Raw genomic sequence first — 19,794 nt, 5'->3', positions numbered from 1 at the left:
TCTATATCAACAGCTAAGTGAAAGTATACTTAATTGGAGAAGTAATAATGTTGATGGTAAAACAGTTGTTACATAAAGTGAGGTGATGTAAGTGTATTAATATTGGTAGGATATTTTCTTTTACTTGTAGAGAAGAGCTGAACAAAGGAAAGGCAATCTGCAAAACTTTGGCCGTTACCAGGAAATTTGTTAGATGGCAGATATCTTTAAACAAGTCCTAAAGATCTCAGAGAACTTGTTGCAACATATTCTCATAAAATGTTTGTAGAATAACGTATGAAAAGTTATGGACACGATTTTGTGCATTTGGACGTGTGAATGGGTGCAGGAGAAATGCACCTCACTGGAGCACGAGTGTTTCTATCTTCACCTACCTGGGACAATTGAGAAAACTCAAATTTTTTGTCAGATTTTCAGCTGGTTGACATGTTTTGTGCACAGTCTGTCCAACGGACAGACAGAAGTGTGCTCACCTGTGTGTGTGTGTGTGTGTGTGTGTGCACCCCCCCACCACCACCACCATAATGGTAGGTGACACACTAAATTGGAATATAAAATGTAAAAATGTAAAAACTATTTACAAACTATTTACAGAAGGCTATAGCATATAGTTTAAACCAGACATGAAACATTTTCAGTATTTACTTGTGCACAAGTAATTAAATAATGAACCACTGGAGTTTTAATGTGATGCACCAAGTCTAGTTTGATTGAATAAATTAAGCTAAAGCAGGGCTTGATGAGGGATGTGTTCTATAAAGACCCATGTAACCCCATGTTGATGTTTTTTTATAGTAATAGTTCAAGAGCGTGCATTTAATGTGAGCACCTCACTGGTTGTTGAGTGTCCTACTGTGACTTTTTTCTGTTAGCTGAACAATAACTATTTATACTAAAGCCAAGTCTCCTTTTTAAATACATGAGTTGCACAATTTATATACACCATTTATATGTCTTTGAGGACTTAAGCAACCAATTTCTGCGCTTTTCAGTAAGTAGACTAGTCCTAAAAAAGCATGAGAAAACATTGCTTATTCTCAAGGAACGAAGGTCCAAAATAATTCTGTGAAACAAACCATCAGACCCATCAGGTTAATTTTTTTATAATCTGTGACAGGCATGAACTTGTGCATCTACTTGACCATTAAAACCTTGAATCTTACCAAGTCATTATAGTGATTTGGCTGGAAAATGTGCCTTCCTTTTCTTTTTATTACACTTCTGGTTTCAACTGGGGCTAAATGACAATGACTCAATTTAGGCAAAGAGCTAAATAAATTAATAAAAACCAGCGTTACTTTGCAAAGAAACTCAATAAAGGGGTACTGGCAGTTTGATCTATGGTAGGGTAATAAGTGATAGCATTGAAATGTCATTTAATGTTTTATGAATGCAAACAATTCCCCACATCTACTGTGACATCTACTGTGACACAGCACAGACCAAATTTGATTTGCTCAAATTATGCAAATTACAAAAGTGACGTTTACCAGTGGGAGCAGGAGAACTGTTTCTGGGGCTATGTTTAATCTTTCTTAGTCATCTTAACTTTGATTCTGCATTGAATCCCATATATGTGTGAGAGGCACAAGCCAAACAAAAATTTTAAAAGAAATACAAGTTTCTTGTTTTCTGTTTACTGCAAGTCAGATGCTGAGTATGCTGAGCTTACGCTGCAGCAACAGCCTGGCTTTACTTTGAAGACTTGTACATCATGCCAGTGTGTCTATGCGTGTGTGTGTGTTTAGGGGGAACTGAAGACAGAAATAACAGAAGGGAGCTCATGAGGTGTTGACTGTGGAGATTAAATAGGAAAGAAAGAGCGTAGAGTACAAGAAGCCAAAGAGGGGCACGAGAGAGCAAGAGAGAGACAGCTTTTCTGAATATTAAAATCTCTGTTTAATTCTGCTGCAGATTACTGAATCTTTCATCTGTGAAGGAAGGATCAACCTTATGTTGCTTGACCACTGTAGGCATGTGTGTGTTTGAAGCATGTATACAGGCTGACGACTTGAGGCACTTTCCACGTGACTGAAGACGATTTTTCTCATTGTAGTTATACTGGCAGTAGCAGCTTGAGATTTAACACAGTTGTATTGTTAATATTTTACTGCTGTTCCCTTGAGGACATCATATTGAGTGTTGTACGTGGATGTAATTGTTAAATAGTTGCCTAACATATTTCTAGACAGGCTTACATGTCAGACATCAGCTACAATGTCACTAACAGCAACAACACAAAACAAAACAAAAAGCAACCCATTAAAGTTGAGGAGGAACAAGACAGAAGACTGAAGAAAGCTGTGGGCTTGTGGAGGGTGTGTGGTCTGTTGGGCTGGAGGCAGGGGTGAATTGAACACGTTAAGCTCATTAACTCTGTCCAGACCTCCATCAGTTTAATCCGCCGTTAACTTGAAGGGGGTGATCTTTCTCATTCCTGACCACAGATCCCTCATGTTGTTCTGCTGGAGCTTTCTAACTTCTTCCTGTAGTCCTCCTTGCACTTCTTAATCTTAGTTTTACCTTGTTTTTGTGTTGTCTTCAATAACTCCACGTCTCCATCCCTGAAGGCTTTCTTTTTAATGTCTAGCAGCTCTTTCAGGTCACTGATATTGTTATTGGGGAAGCACCTCACTGTTCTGGTTGGTACGATGGTGTCCACACAGAAGTTTATATAATCTGTCAAACTGTAATTTGCAAACTGTCTTTGCCTGTCATTGTGTGTGTTTTATGTGTACACAGTATGTATTTGAGTTATGTAAAAGACAGTGGTTACTATTAGTTTTTCCACATAAAATTGCTTTCCAATTACAGCAGCAGCTCGTGAATACATCAACACTGCAGCTGAGTGCACACTCTACATCAGTATGTTTGTTTCAGAGTGAGTGGGATGTGTATTTCTGGCAAAAGCCAAACCAAAGTAGAAAAACAGTAGGATCAGTGCCTTCTTACTTTCTCCTGCCATGATTTAAGTACATTTTCTCCAGTAATATCTTTTGCCATTTTCTCTCATTTAATCTGTTTAACCATCCTTCTCACAGTCCGTCTCTGGCTCGTCTCTTGATTTACTTGCTCATTGCAATGATGGAACATCTTAAATTAGTGCGACTGCAGAAGATCTGTGATATTCTTGCTGTCATCCATATGTTTTGAGTTTACTTTTTGTTATGAGTTGTAGCGTTAAATAATACTGCTGCATGCTGTTTGAGCCAACAGTAATGATATATATGTCATCAGTGAGACTATGATTGATGCACTCTGACATTGTTCATGTCTGTTCTCACTGTGAGTCTCCATTTATTCCATGAAATACATAGCACATTGCCTAGATTTTGGACCTATTCTAATTCAAAGAAAAATCAGCTAAGAATGATGGCGTTTGGAAACTGGTGGACGCTTTTTAGATTTATCTTTTCATTGAAAACAGAGACCCATTTAAAATCACGCTCCCCACTGATCCACTCAGACTGCATCAAATTTGTGGGCTGAATTATTGAGATACCATTCCTTACAGTACTCTGATTCAATAACAGCCAGAAAAAAGATAGAAGAAAAAAAACTGCTTCTTGAACCCTTTGTAACTTACTGCTTTGCCCTAAATAGATAATCTTCTGTTTTTCCCAAAAAGGATAAAAAAAAAAAAAGATTAAACAAATATACGTAAATCCATAGAAGATTACTCAGAAGTGCTTTTTTAAATCATGTCAGTCGAGACATTTGGCTTTTGGACCCGTATAAGTATGTTTCCTTTTTCTGACAAGAAAGTGGGACGAAGGTTTTTTTACCAAAGAAATCTTGAAAGCACCAAAGGTTTGATAAATACTGATAAACTCATGTTTAAATGCTTGGAACTAATTGTCCCAAATGTGGATCACCTCAACCTGGTTATGATATACACATCTTTATATGTAACCAAGAAACTGTGCTCTTATAAACTTATATAACACATACAGTGCATCCGGAAAGTATTCACAGCACTTCACTTTTTCCACATTTTATTATGTTACAGCTTCATTCCAAATTATATTAAATTAAGCTCTTACCTCAAAATTCTACACACAATACCTCATTATGACAAGGTGAAAAAAGGTTTTTTTGAGATTTTTTGAATTTATTAAAAATGGAAAACGAAGAAATCACATTTACATAAGTATTCACAACCTTTGCCATGGAGCTCAAAATTGAGCTCAGGTGCATCCTGTTCCCACTGATAAGCCTTGAGATGTTTCTACAGCTTAATTGGAGTCCACCTGTGGTAAATTCAGTTGATTGGACATGATTGGGAAAGGCACACACCTTGTCTATATAAGGTCCCACAGTTGACCATGCATGTCAGAGCACAAACACCAAGCATGAAGTCGAAGGAATTGTCTGTAGACCTCCGAGACAGGATTGTCTTGAGGCACAAATCTGGGGAAGGATTCAAAAAAATTTCTGCTGCTTTGAAGGTCCCAATGAGCACAGTGGCCTCCATCATTCGTAAATGGAAGACGTTTGGAACCACCAGGACTCTTCCTAGAGCTGGCCGGCCGTCTACACTGAGCAATCGGGGGAGAAGGGCCTTAGTCAGGGAGGTGACCAAGAACCCGATGGTCACTCTGGCAGAGCTCCAGCGTTCCTCTGTGGAGAGAGGAGAACCTTCCAGAAGGACCACCATCTCTGCAGCAATCCACCAATCAGGACTGTATGGTAGAGTGGCAAGACGAAAGCCACTCCTTAGTAAAAGGCACATGGCAGCCCATCTTGAGTTTGCCAAAAGGCACCTGAATGACTCTCAGACCATGAGAAACAAAATTCTCTGGTCTGATGAGACAAAGCTTGAACTCTTTGGTGTTAATGCCAGGCGTCATGTTTGGAGGAAACCAGGCACCGCTCATCACCAGGCCAATACCATCCCTACAGTGAAGCATGGTGGCAGCAGCATCATGCTATGGGGATGTTTTTCAGCAGCAGGAACTGGCAGACTAGTCAGGATAGAAGGAAAGATGACTACAGAAATATACAGAGACATCCTGGATGAAAACCTGTTCCAGAGTGCTCGAGATCTCAGACTGGGGCGACGGTTTATTTTTCAGCAGGACAATGACCCAAAGCACACAGCCAAGATCTCAAAGGAGTGGCTTCAGAACCACTCTGTGAATGTCCTGGAGTGGCCCAGCCAGAGTCCAGACTTGAATCCGATTGAACATCTGAGAGATCTGAAAATGGCTGTGCATAGACATCTCCCATCCAACCTGAAGGAGCTTGAGAAGTACTGCAAAGAAGAACGGGCAAAACTGCCTAAAGATAGGTGTGCTAAGCTTGTAGCGTCATATCCAAAAAGACTTGAGGCTGTAATTGCTGCCAAAGGTGGATCAACAAAGTATTAAGCAAAGGCTGTGAATACTTATGTAAATGTGATTTCTTCGTTTTCCATTTTTTATAAATTCAAAAACTTAAAAAAAAACTTTTTTCAGCTTGTCATAATGGGGTATTGTGTGTAGAATTTTGAGGTAAGAGCTTTAATATAATTTGGAATGAAGCTGTAACATAATAAAATGTGGAAAAAGTGAAGCACTGTGAATACTTTCTGGATGCACTGTATACATAATATTAGCAGCACTGGGACCCATTATATGTGTTAACCCCCAAAATGTTCACTGTATTTATAGATTATTTGCTCATTTTTTTTCTAGCTCACATAAGATATATAAATCACTATCTTGCGTGTACTGTAAGAGATTTTCATATTGCTATCACTCTGCCTTAATCTGCTTGTGGATTCACCTGTGGCTGTTTCTTGTCTGTGAAGCGCATTCAGTCTCACACAGAATAAACAGTGCTACACAGTTTACATCAGCTTTTTTTTCTTGCATGTTTGCCGCCTGTTGTTGATGATTTAAAATGACATCTAATATGTTTTGACCTTAACTTCTTGTTCTTGCACGTGGTTTGAGCACGTGTCCATGCTGGTTATCCTGCTTAACTGTGTGACTCTGGGGATGTTCCAGCCCTGTGAGGACATGGAATGCCAGTCAGAGTGGTGCCGCATCCTACAGGTTAGTGTGACACTCTCACCACATTAGCCGGCCTCATGGGAACAGTCCCTGACGTGGGATGTGTTATTTTAGCGTGCCATGCTGCATTTGGTTTCTGTCCATGAAAACGCATAGGTGACATTGGCCATGTACACTCCCGTACTTCACTGACAATAAGTGCCAAGTTAGGTGCAATGTGGGCATATTGTAGTAATGGCATGGACGAATGTGTTGTTCCTGTTCATTTTGTGTTATTTTTGTTCATTTTAATACACTTTTACTACAGTGAAATGCTCATTTTTTGGCATAGACATGCTCATTATCCTCCAATACATTTTCTTTTTTGCTATAATAGACGTCGAATTAATTGAGACATAAATGTATTCATCCTACATCAGGAATGTTTCCTGCTAGGATGAAACTAGCTAAAGGATACAGTACATCTTTATTTCTACTCAAACTCTTCTAATACTACTTCTCTGATAATATATCTGTTTTTTTGTCTTTTTATCATGTCTGACCAGGTGTTGGACGACTGCATTTTTGCTTTCTTCGCTGTGGAAATGGTCATCAAGATGGTGGCCCTGGGAATTTTTGGCTCAAATTCTTACCTGGGTGACAAGTGGAACCAGCTTGACTTTGTCATTGTCATGGCAGGGTTGGTTTCTAATTATCTTTTGCTTATGCCTACAGATTGCTCCTTTTGTTCTCTGTCAAAAAGATGTTAAATAATGGCACACTAAATGGGGAATGGGATGCTAATACAATATAAATTATCTCACTCTTGCATGTGATCTGTGATCTGTTTTATACCCACACTAATTCTTCTATGATCAAACTGCTAATACAAGCTGCAAAAATAAATCTTGGTGAAAACAGGATGCATATATTTATGATTTATACTTGAGTTGAACAGTTTTGTATCCAAGCAACCGTATGCACAAACAATCATGTATTCACCCTATTTACACTAAATTAGTGGGCAGAAATGTGATTCAGATTGTGCCTCATATTTTTAACTCCCCCAAAATGGTCACATCTTGTCCGGAGCTCGAAGCAAAGCTTGTTTTTCTTTAATAATATGCACAAGTACACAAAGTAAACCAGTCTAAATTTAGTTCCTCACAAGCCAACATGCAAACAGTTTTCTTATCTGAGGAGTAATTAGGGTTACTCACAGCACACAAATATCATAGCGCTCAAACAAGATGTTTTACACAGGTTTATCTGTGTGTGTTTAGTTCTCTCTCTCTTTCTTTCCCAGTGGGGCAATGAGGGTGCAGCTTAAAAGGAACTTGACAAATTAAAATATATAATAATGTAACAAAAAAAAAAAGAAAAAAATTAAGAAAGGTAAAAAGCCAAATTTTACAGAAGATGTATTTTAACAAATGTCCTTTTTGTTTTTGGGATACGGAATATGTGACACAAAAGGCTATTAAGGCACCTTGAAATATGACAGTAACCAGGACTAACAGTGTGGGGATTATTGCTGAAATGATCACCGTTCCTGCTTATTTAAGATTAGGGGTTACTATTGAGGTTTGGTTTCCGTAAGTTTAGATCCACTTCCAACACAACCCATGCTCTCGTAAACCAGAACTCAAAGCACAATTAAAGCTATAAGTATTTCCTTCTACCTACTTGTATATTGTCATATGCATTATCTTTGTGCGCTGCCATAAGTGTCAACCATCCTGATAAACAGCTTCTGAGTAATTACACATGTTGTGTAATTAAATGGTGTTGATTTTCTCATGTTGTTTCTAAGGGCAGATCTCTGTGTGTGTGCTATTTTGGCTTTTTGAAGAACAATATCACATAAAACTTTGTCTCTCCGCCTTTCTCTTTAGGGTGATGGAGTATTCTCTGGAAGGCCACAATGCCAGTCTGTCAGCCATCCGTACCGTTCGAGTCCTCAGGCCACTGCGGGCTATCAATAGAGTACCAAGTAAGTTCAAGTATCCGAGAGTCGCCTGTGGCTCTGCCTTTTTGTAATTTGTGATATGGACATGAAAATCTAGCTTTTTTTTTTTTTTAGATCATTTCCTAACATTTCATCAGCAGCCATTATTATTCTAAATAGCCATATAAGGCAGTTTATAAAACATGACCCCATGTGAAGGTTAAAATCAAAGAAAATCTTGGATTTATATGTGGGCAAAATTACCAAAAATAAATGGAATGTTTGCTGCCTCTCCAGTGCTGCTTATTTAGTGGCTGGTTAAGGACTCTCAAGATGTCAGACTGCAAGTGAATGCAGCACGACTTCAGGTACTGAATGCACTTGAAGATGCAGAGAGCTCTCATGCTGCCCCAAGTGAAGAAATAAAGCAAAGTGTATTGCTCATCCATGTAAGGAGAACTGCTGCTGCATCTGAAGGGGCAAAGTCCGAACTTACTTTGTTAAAATCGGTAGCTTTCTGAGGTATTTACGATGAGTAAGCAAACATGCACATTTTTACAATAACGCCCACAATCATTGGTAAAAGAAATTACAATGGCTTGGCGAAGGTCTGTGCTCTCTGAGTGCTTCTAGTTAAAAATCTCACTGAGTGTCTTTGTAAAGAGAAATCATCAAGCAGGTTAGCCATAAGCCATGAGGGCTGTGACCCCCTTGAAATTTTGATTATTCTCTTTATTTAGGGGATGGGTAAAGTTAACCTCGTTTTTACCTTTGCAATGGCTTTGACATGTTTATAGAGAGAAATGAAAATGGAGACAAGACAGATAAAAATATGGCTTGAGTAGAATTGAGAGAAAGAGAGGACCGGGAGTAAATTAATGTGAAGGAGGACAATATGTTGTCGACTCTTTCAACTATCAAGAAATTAATTCTGCTTTTTATAGGGACCACCAGTGCCACCATATGTAAACCTGTTGCGATCCTGTATAAAATTTCTTTGCTCCATCACTGCTGATGCATAGTCTTTTCTCATTACTCTATCAAAGCCAGCATCTTTCATAAGCTTCGTGTGCTTTATCTAGCATTCACATCATTTCAGCTGTAACAGCAGTATATACTTGAAGTGCAGTGCTTCATGTTGGTGTCTGCATTCTCACTTTGGTGTTGGTTGACGAATGATCCAGGACCTCGGCGATTGCTTTTAACCCACCAGAGCTCACCCATGGTTTGTCATTTTCCCAGAAGCTCTGCAACAGAAATGACCATGAATCTACAGCTGAAGAGGATCACTAGACAATGGTGTCATAACAACTTAGAAGATTATTAACCAGCCTACATAGGAAAGTAGCCAGGCTGCTTCTCAGACTCGAGGCTGCCAGTAACAGAAGCCTATTTGCACATAACATTTCATGTTTATTGACATGGTTTTAAACAGTATGATTGCTTGCATTGCTTTTAGTTGAGCAAAACAGGGGAGAGTAAACAGTACATGATGAAAACTGGGAGCTTGATTGAGAAATTGGGGTGCATGTAGTGCAGTGATCACATAAAAATCAGTGTGGATATATACTTGTTTGCAACCCAAGCACCATCATGAAACATTTAAGCTTGTAATGTTATATACCCTGAATGCTGAACATGTCACATTAACGTCATCACTAAACTAACATCATAGCTTTATACTGCCATAAACAGGGCAGAGTGAAAGATTTATGTATAAGTCACTACCTGATGGTGGACTAACAATTGGAGGTAGACAGTGAGAGGACAGAGGGGGATGAATGCAGTGAGGGTGACAGTTACAGCTATAACTTGGGGCTGAAAATTTCAAGCTTAGCATAGACACATGCACACAAAGTAAACTTATCCCAAAGCCCGCACACGCATGCTCAATAGTACATACAACCAGAAATTCTTAGAGGTTGATAAATATTGGTTTACTTCCTTAATTTTTATTTGTTTTCACGTAACTTATGATCAGAGACGGGGTTTTTGAAGAGGAGAGGCTAATAGAAAGGCTAAAGTTTCTCTCTACTACTGTTTTACTGTCTTTTCTTTTTTTGTGTGTGTCTATTTGCATTAGTGTAAGGGAGTTGTTAGGTGGATGTTGAATGTGTTTCTACACCGTAGCTTAGATACAGTGAATATGTTTACAAATCTGCTGCTTGCATGGGGGGGTTCTGCAATTTATCTGCCGACTGTACAGTACACAACATACACAAACACACATAGTGTGTTCTACTATTGCTTTAATACGTCATCAGAATTTTTTAGTGGTGTGTGCAACTCCGAGATTTATCCTGTGGGAACTAATAGCGAGTTATTTTGTCATCCATCTTGGTTTGTCTGCATGACTAAGTTAAAATAACTTGGCTGAGACAGTAAAAAATGAGAACCTGCAGACTAATGAGATCTCAAGCTGAGACTAAAGATAACAATGTCATCAGGGAGCGGTATTTAGAAACTTGTGGTCCATAAACTTTAGAACAAAATGCCACAGCTTGGATTCTTTCAAATCACTTTTTCCAGTCTGGATTCTGGAAGTTTCTTAGCATAGTACACAAGATGATAGGTTTATTTGCATGCAGCTTGACATTTATCATGAGATGCATAAGAAAACACAACCCAATTCCCATCAGCTGACTCTCTGCAGACTGTTCCTCTGCAATCTTTCTTATCAAGACTTCATGACTTTTTAATTAGACATTAATGCAGTATAATGTAAGTCATTACTTTTACGCTGTTACTGTATTGTTCTTCACTTATTTTACATGTAATTTTTGACAGCCTCATATTTTGCAGCAATTTCCATTTTCTATTTTCAAATAAAGATATTAAGCTCCAACTACAGTTTTAAAATGGTTTTTAGCACTCAAGCAGGCTTCTTTCATTAAAGATGCAATAAATTTGACTTTTTTAAAATGGCTTTTTAGTGCTGAGCTTTTAGTGGTGGAGAAGTGTATTTTTTAATTCATGCATTGCTCCTGATTCTTAATACTTCTTCCAGTTCCAACCAGGGCCGGTTCTAGGAATGCATACATGAGGGGGCAGGCATAAATTTGAAGGGGGCATTATGAGTACATACTTCAGCATTTTCTTGTTGTTGTTTTTTAAGTGTTTCTTTAACGGAACTGTGCTGTTAGTGGAGTCCAACTTCAAAGAAATGGATTGCACTTTGTCAGGCCTCTACTCTAAGACCTGTCCAGCTTGGGTGTCCCACCTGAAACCAAAGCTCCTGCTCGTATAGCTCTTAGAGTCACTGAGGCACGCAAACCCCCTGACCACAATAAGGTGGCAATCCCTCAGGGGGGGAACAGAAAATATCAATAACAAAATGAAGTAAGAAAAAAGAAAAGAATGATCCATTATCAAAGCTTTAACAACCAACAAAATAACAATTGCCCTATTGGACAGCCATTAGATGTCTAAGCATTTTGAATAAATTTGAAACTAATAACAATAAACTCAACTATCTGTGTGTTTGTTTCTGTCTGTATATAGACCATAATGATTAAAGAATCAGCACTACCTTTTTTAAAAGCTCTAAAAAATGGATGCATCATGCAGGAGGACTGAATGAAACTTTCCAAAGTGGGTTTTGTGGCCGGAGTTTTTTTTTTTTCTAACTACAACTCTCCAAGATCGGAAATGCACATTGTCGTCTGTTTAAGCTGAGGCATACATGAAGCTCTGAGCTGAACTGCTGAAAGCAGCGGGAATGTAGAGTGAAACTTTCTGTTATTTTTTTCTTCAAACTAGCATGCTGAACTAAAGGCTGGGCGGAGCTTGAGGGGTCTCATATGCGCAGCTCGTTTTCCCTCAGTCTGTATTGTACCGAGGAGGCAGTCACATCTATGGCCCGTGCGTGATTGATCACTGCTCCTACTAACAGGCGTAGACACGTTTAAATAGAACAGAAACAAACCCCAGTTGACAGAATAGATGCAATAAATACGTCTGTTATTATAAGTATTTATTCAGTATCGCTACAACACATTTAACAGAGCTTTACTCTATAAGTTTTACCGCTGGAGCTCAGCAGCCGCTCTCTCTACGAGGGGGAGAAATATGACACCGCAAGATCAGGCTGTATGTCAACTCATTTGCATACTAAACACTGATTGGTTGTTTTCTGTGGTGGTGGGAAGGACTTGTTGAAGACAGTACAATGGATCCTGTGAAGCTCCGACACACAGAGTTCAGTACAGAGGGGAGAGAGCGTTTGGAGAGATTTGCCCATTTCGGCGCATTTGATTGAGGGGGCAGAATGGCATCTTGAATGAAAGAAGGCTAAATAAAAATTATAGATACACTGCTAACAAAACATGAACAGAGACCAAACATTGACATTATTGTAGTTGATGAAAAGGGGGCCCTGCAGCAAAAGTTTGGGAACCACTGCTGTGACTGTAAAAATTTAAATAGGACTGTCTACATGTTCTGGACTCTCTTCATTAACAAACTCAGAACTGGGCTTTCCAGTTAAGTTAGTATTAGCTTAATTTTTAATTGTTTGAAAAAAAGTTGTTTTCTGGTGTTGACAAGATTGCACCTGTCCAATCAGAGAAATGGTCAAGCTGCATAAAGTTACATTAAAGGGATTATTTGCATCCTTTAGAGATTTAATTAAAAAGTAACATGTTTCTTTCTTAAAAGCACATTTGAGAGGACAAAACTCTCTGTATCCACCTAACGTTGACATGCACACACTAGTCATACTGAGTCTTTCCAAACTTATGTAGGCACTGAATCTGTTGTGGAAAGAGTGCATAGTTCATAAGCTCTTATTTTACATGCAATTAAATGATGTACTATAGTCTAGCTTAGCATCTATGTGTTTCTTCTGTTCTTAGTACATCAAAGAGGAAATCCTTTAGAGGGCCAGCAGAATAATACCATCTTATTGCCACTTCCAAATTTAATATATATTCTCTCTGCAACATTTTAAATAGAAATGGATATTTTAGTGGAGAAGTCCCCAACCACCAAGTGCTCATAAAAAAGGAATTTTAATGTATTTTAAAGAAAAAAATATTCCCCTCTCCCCAGCTGAGTAAGATTTTAAGCATACTTCCTTTGGTGTAAAGGTAAGAACACTGGTGAGTAGCCATTTGTTGATGCTTCCCAGGTATCATCATCATCATCAAAGTGGATGTAGGCGATTATTTTGTCCACTGCAATAACACAATACAAACAGCCTGAGCTTGAGAGGCATCACCGCAGTGGTAAAAATTTGCTGTAGCACTGTGGCATTGCCACCGAACTGTGCTATCTGGCTGTAAATGTGATCAATGTGACAAGGCTGTAGTGTAAGTGAAAGAGGAAAGAACACGTAGTTTCAACCTCAGGGAGTGGATCTGCAACTATACTGATGCTGAACACAGCTGACATCTGGAGATGAATGCTGAATGCTTGCGGTTAGATAACATTAGCCACAAGGAAACTGTGAATTCAAATCCCAGAGGATGAAATTATGTCAAACCGTCACTTTAGTTATTGTCATCACTTGTAAAGATATTGGCTGTGAAGATGAAGTTACTGGTCTCACACTCCTGAAAAACAATAGAGTTTGTCAGGGCGTTGAGTAACCAGAGGGCTAGAACAAGGCTAGCTGCTGCACCAAATGCAAAACTCAGCTTTCTTACATTTGAACTAGTGCGTGTCGGACAATATTAGTCATTAATATTTCATGGCATCTCCTCTGTTTGTGCCCCACTGTGTAGGTATGAGGATCTTGGTGACACTGCTCTTGGACACCTTGCCCATGCTGGGAAATGTCCTCCTCCTCTGCTTCTTTGTCTTTTTCATCTTTGGCATTGTGGGAGTCCAGCTGTGGGCGGGACTGCTACGGAACCGCTGCTTCCTGGGAGAGGACATAAGAGCGTAAGCAAAGCAACTTATCCTTGTTGTACAGACTCTGCATTTTCTATTTTTTTAACGGCTTCAGGTAAGGCAATTAAAAAACTACATCAAAAGACAAACAGCTGAGTTAAAATATGCAATCACCTTTAATTTCCACCACCGACAAGCTTATAAGGGCTATTCTCCCCAAACGGCAACCAGAGGTGTAACTCCAGCTAATATTTTCAAATTTTCCAAGCTCTTGCCTTACTCTTTTCTTTATTTCCTGTCAGCCCCCACCCCTCCTTTTTTTGTCTTGTCATAGTTTGTCGTTGTGAGTAATATTTAGTGATCGCATGATCATAATGTAGGTTGTTAGAGTATGCAAACTGCTTAATGCCCTCAGGATGTGCACACTGTGTGACCTCACACATACAGAAAGAAGTAAGAAGTGAAACGAAGAGAAAGAGACAGGGACATTTACATGTCTCTGGCTGAGTTATGTAATGTGTGTGTAATAAACCTAAAAATTAGAACAGGTCAGTGCACCATTGCTAATGTCAGAAGATATATCTCCAAAATAATAGGTTATATTTTAGTTCTCTTCATAGGAAGAACTCTGCAACAGATTACTTTATTTATAGAATTTAAAAGCAACAGTGCTCATTTACAAGTTGAATATTTAGGAGTTCAGCTAGAATAAATATAAATACGTCAACAAAAACTATAGTCTGCAACACTAACTCAGCCTTGAAAACAATAACAGCATTTCCTTATTTAATGGAGATGTCCCAAACTAATCTATCCTGTCCTACAAGACAAAAGTTTGGACACACCATTTAATTTGAATGGATAAGTGTGTCCAAATTTCTGACTGGTACTGTAAACTGGTTTCCCTACTCCAGCACACCTGATTCCAATGAAATGGATGCCCTCAAGAGCTTGTTGTCCAATTCTGTCAAAGCTTGTCAATGACCCATTAATTTCAGTCAAGTGCGTTGAAGCAGGAAACATCAAAAACGTACAGGACAGCTGCCCTTGAGTACCAGACCTGGACGTGTTCTTTGGACGACTTACAAATGTGTTATATGGTGATGCAGATGAGTAACTAAATAGAGCTCTAATCTGCAAACAGAATTCTTATGTAGCTTAGTGGTGTCAAACGTCTGGCCCAGGGGCAAAAATCCAAATTGCCAGCTGGTCAAATCTGGCCCGTGGGATGAATTTGATAAATGTAAAAATGACACAGAAAACATTCACTAGGATTTTTTAATAATAGTAACTGCAACTATATTTGTCCACATCTGGTTACATTTTTTTATAAAACATATACAAGGCAAGGACATAACTTCTTATCTTTATTAAATCTTCACTAATAAATCTGACTTCAATTTCTATAATGATGTGAGTCAGTTGAGATGGTAGGATTACTACACAGATGTGAAAATTTACAGATATTTCTATCTAAAATACTATATAGTGGTTGACAATTTTTTCTAATCAAAAAATGAAACATAGTATTTTTCATATTAATTAAAAATGGGGAACACCAGAAAGCAATTGTGCTTTGGGCACTCATATGGCTAGCAGTGGCCCTGGATATGTAAATAATAAACTGAAGCAAAATGTTATTGAAATGGTACTTATGGTTCTTAAGATTTAGGTTGTTAATAATTTGTCTTTTAAAAGTATAAATGATTACATATAAACATCTTGATAATGCACTTGCCCTTCTTTGCACTAAATAAAAGGGGACAATTTGGAGTTATTGCTTTTTGTTTTATTATTTTATAAGTTATTATGCTTTTTTTTTACTGGTCCTGCCCACTTGAGTTCAAATTGTGGTGTATGGGGCCCCTGAACTAAAATGAGTTTAACACCCCTGCTTTATAACCTTATAAGACCAGAACTTTGGGTTGACTAGTTTGTACCACAGGTTTTAGCTACACAGAATTAAGTCTATGGATGCGAAGACATATGAGGGTTTAAAAACTGGAATAAAAACATAACATGCCTGCTTTAATAAAGCAAAAAAATTATTTAAAACTTTTTTTTTTCTTCTTTTTTACATTAAAATAGAAAAATTCATAAACATCTCTAAAAGACTAAAAGGATTTTCAACATATCCTTGACAATCCACAATGTATGAACATGAAACCCAGTGGTGAATAATTTGAATTTAGTTTCTATGTTGAGAAGGCTTGATGGCCTAGAGAGCAGACTCTTTGTTCACTCACTTTCCGAAGGAAGGACAGAAGGCTGCAACTGTCTCCACTGTGCATATTATGGAAATAGCAGACAAACCCATTTCCCTTCATTTATCTTATCTTGTGTTGTGATGTAATAACATCAGATATAAAAACAGCAGACAAACATTCCCCATCTCAAACCAAGCAAACACATAAGCAGACTGGCACAAAGGAACAAAGCAGACGGAGAAAAGTTCAGTCACCAATTTAGCCAGAGGGAGTGAAACTATATAAGAGAATCGAAAAAAAAGAAGAAAAAAAAAAGCATCCTTGCCTGTAACCTCAATAAGCCAATAATGTCACTTTGAGATCCTTGAACTAATTCTGCTTTTGAAGTAATGGTACAAATTGTACCAGAGTTAAAGCAGCTGAATCGTCTCCATGTGTTAGAAGGAACAGAAAACAGCAGCTTAATATTTAATGAACAAAGCTGCTTTTTTCTCTCTCAAGAACAAATGACTGTTTGACTTATGGAACAATATATTTCACAACTACCTAAAATAACAAACATGAACATATATTCATGGTTTTGATGTTCCTACAAATACTAACAACATCATATATATCAGAAATATATCAGAAATGACAATAGTGTGTATATATATATATATATATATATATATACACACAGTTGTTGCAGCATATATAGGCTATATATATTTCTTCTTCTTTTTTTTTTCTAATTGTCAATGAGAAATGTTAATCTCCAGAACATTTCAAAGCAGTAAGTACAGAAAGAACTCTAACATACTCGCTGATAGTATAAACATGGAGGTCATAAGGCAAAAAAAAGTAGAAAATAAAGCATATGGATGACAGTCTGTTCTGAACTAAGTACCTGTGTTTTTAGAGAGACATTCCTCAAAAAACACAGTTGCTGCGGTGGAGAGCTCTCCAGTTCAAAGGGTTTGGGTGTAGACCCACTCATATTACTCTACAATAAGTGTGAAATCTGTGTCACCATGGATACAAACAAATGATTGGCTCACAAATTTCAACAATAGTCACTATTAAACAGTGGTGATGCTTTGTAGTTAATTACCATGTTTCTGTTAACATCTTCCAAATCCATAGAAATGGAATAAAATGAGGGGTGTTAAAGCCATCCATGGCTGAGCCTTCCTATTATCATCTGCAACAACTACAACATGGTCATAGTAAAGGCTGAAGCAAGCGGCCAAGTGGTGCAGGGGTGTTAGCTGAATGTTCTTTTTGGTAATTTTGAGGGTTGTTGGCAAAGGTGAAGAGGGCACAAGTAGCTTTTCTATTTATTCAAGAGATTTTTCCTATAGTAGTATTAAGGCAAGTGATTAAAACATTTGCACTTTTCTGATTAATCAATTAGAGCCAGTTCATTGTCATTTAATCCATATTTATACAATCCAATTCATAATAAATGGTAGCCTAGCTGAGAAAAAACCAACATCCTCCCATCCTGAGTATGTAAGGGGTAGCGGGCAACAGTGGAAAGGAAAAACCTTCCTTTTAACATGAAGGAAAACCTCCGACCGAACCTGGCTCAGGAAGGGCGGCTATCTGCCTCTATCAGTTGGTGTTGAGAGGACTAGAAAGAGGGACCAACAGGCAACACAACTTTTAGCCAGGGTGACCTGCACGAAAAACCTTTGCGATAGAAACGAAGGTGTTTTCTATTGTACCTCAGCTTAATCCAACACTTATGTCCATCAAATAACTGGAGGTAATTGCTCCACCAGTTATTTGGAATTAAATTAAATTTTGTTAGGTTTAATTTAGTTTAATTCAATTTAATTTAATAAAATGGTACGAATTAACAACAACAACAACAAAAATGTAATTCTCAGACACATTAAATAGACTCAGATACAGCCCAGTGTAATCCAATGATTATTCAAGTCACTCCAATTAATTGTAAGCCCAATAAAATCCGATTTGATCCCATTCATTTTAATACAACTAAATCCAGTTCATTATAACCCACATTAGTCCAGTTCATTATAAGTGTATTCAAATGGTGCCAGTTCAAAAAAGGCTTCAAGGTAATACATTTTATTTCTAAGTCTTCGTAGGAAATCTAAAAAAGCTCCATGGCAGGCCTCTTTCTACTCTTATTTCTATACCTGCTTCATACTGCTCAAGGTCACAGGACTTCTGTAGGCCTTCCCAACTGTGAGAAGCCAGAGGCAGATACACAATGATAAAACCTGCATTTGCTAAACAATGCTTAAATGTGCTTTACACAAGATTAAATAAAGTGAAAGGACATGAGCACAAGGAGAAGTCACAACGAGGTCTTGCTCCCTTTTAGTTTTCTTTTATTCTGCAGTTCTTTTTTAGTGTGATGTCTGAGCATATCATGCACTGTCCTGATAGTGCCATTACTAATGGGAAACATGTACACGTATATAACATTTCCAAATGACTAGGACCCTCTTTAAGAAATCTAACAGGAAAATTGGGCCATGGCAATTTTTTCTGAAAGTTCACTATTCCTTCTTTTTCCAAGACAGCAGCCATTTTCAGGTAATAAGAGCTAAATGATGTAGCTCAAAACATAAATTATTGCATCTGAAATCTGAATGTATCTATTATGTATTTTCACAACATATTGAATTGTTGATCTTATTTTGTCTTCTACCAGAAGTTACAACCTCTCTATAGATCCTTACTACATGTCTGAGGAAGGTGAAGACAGCCCGTTTATCTGCTCAGCTCCCCGCGAGAACGGGATGCGGCGTTGTCACGACGTGCCACTCTACTCTGAGAACGGAGTGGAGTGCTCATTGGCTGCTCCACAAAAGAGTTCTGCTCTGATTGGATCACCTGCAGTGGGTGGGGCCAGCTTCAACAACTGTGTTAACTGGAACCAATACTACAATGTCTGTCGCCCTGGGGAGCTAAATCCCCACAAGGGAGCTGTCAACTTTGACAGCATTGGCTACGCATGGATAGCCATATTCCAGGTGAGAAGGGACAAAGATGCATGTCTGGATGAGGAAGCTGAAATTATCCAATTTATTATTTCAAACAGGTTGGTCTACTAACACTGCCTGCTATGTGTAGATATGAATTCCATCCCTTCTCATGAATCAACCCAAGCCTTTATGATGGATATGTGTGCGTGTGTGTCTAATATTCTTTGACTCACACATTACTTTCTCAAAGAGAGTTTTACTTTCAGATTACCTCAAACAGCACAAATACAAGGCACACATACACACACACACAGGCAAACAGACATACTAATCCCTGTTAGGAACTTTCCTGTGTGTGGTCTCAGCTCACGAGGCTTTGAAGATTAGATTTTGCTGTTTCTTTACTTTTTATTTCTTTCGGGATGGTTTAGTAAGCAGCACTTCAGGTCTTATGTGAGATTAGTTTTTTTTGCCAGGTAGATGATTTGTGTGTGTACATCTAATACCTGCTGTGTGCTTGCAGTGTTTAGCCTAAAAGATCCAATTGTTTTTTGGTTTTTTTCCCAGGCATTTTTGTATCTGCAAATATTTAAGATGTAATTGGTAAATGGTCTGTACTTATATAGCACTTTTATTCAAAGTGCTTTACATGTACGTCACATTCACCCATTCACACACACAATCACACACTGATGGCGGAAGCTGCTATGCAAGGAGTTCAACCACAACCCATCACTCTACCCACTGAGCCATTGTACAAAGAAAATATTTTAAGCATTTTACTTATTTTAGAGAAAATTAAAAGAAAGGACAGGAAGAGAAAAGGCAACACAATAAGAGGGAGACGTTTATGATATTCTCTGCATTTATTAAATCAGTATTTACAC

General features: G+C 38.1%; 1 protein-coding gene across 3 annotated transcripts in view; it reads left to right on the top strand.

Moving 5' to 3' along the window:
- Window positions 1–19,794, top strand: part of cacna1ha (calcium channel, voltage-dependent, T type, alpha 1H subunit a) — a 116,708-nt gene that overhangs the window by 50,959 nt on the left and 45,955 nt on the right. For all 3 annotated transcript variants that reach the window (XM_042011693.1, XM_042011711.1, XM_042011703.1), the window contains 5 exons: window positions 5,927–6,038; window positions 6,542–6,675; window positions 7,871–7,968; window positions 13,647–13,806; window positions 18,634–18,955. In XM_042011693.1, the coding sequence (XP_041867627.1) occupies window positions 5,927–6,038; window positions 6,542–6,675; window positions 7,871–7,968; window positions 13,647–13,806; window positions 18,634–18,955 (826 nt within the window). The remainder of the gene's footprint in view (window positions 1–5,926; window positions 6,039–6,541; window positions 6,676–7,870; window positions 7,969–13,646; window positions 13,807–18,633; window positions 18,956–19,794) is intronic.

Source organism: Melanotaenia boesemani, chromosome 2 (assembly GCF_017639745.1).
Source record: "Melanotaenia boesemani isolate fMelBoe1 chromosome 2, fMelBoe1.pri, whole genome shotgun sequence".
NCBI lineage: Eukaryota > Metazoa > Chordata > Actinopteri > Atheriniformes > Melanotaeniidae > Melanotaenia > Melanotaenia boesemani.
The sequence above is the reverse complement of the archived record's forward strand: the minus strand, read 5'-3'. Positions and strand labels throughout refer to the sequence as shown.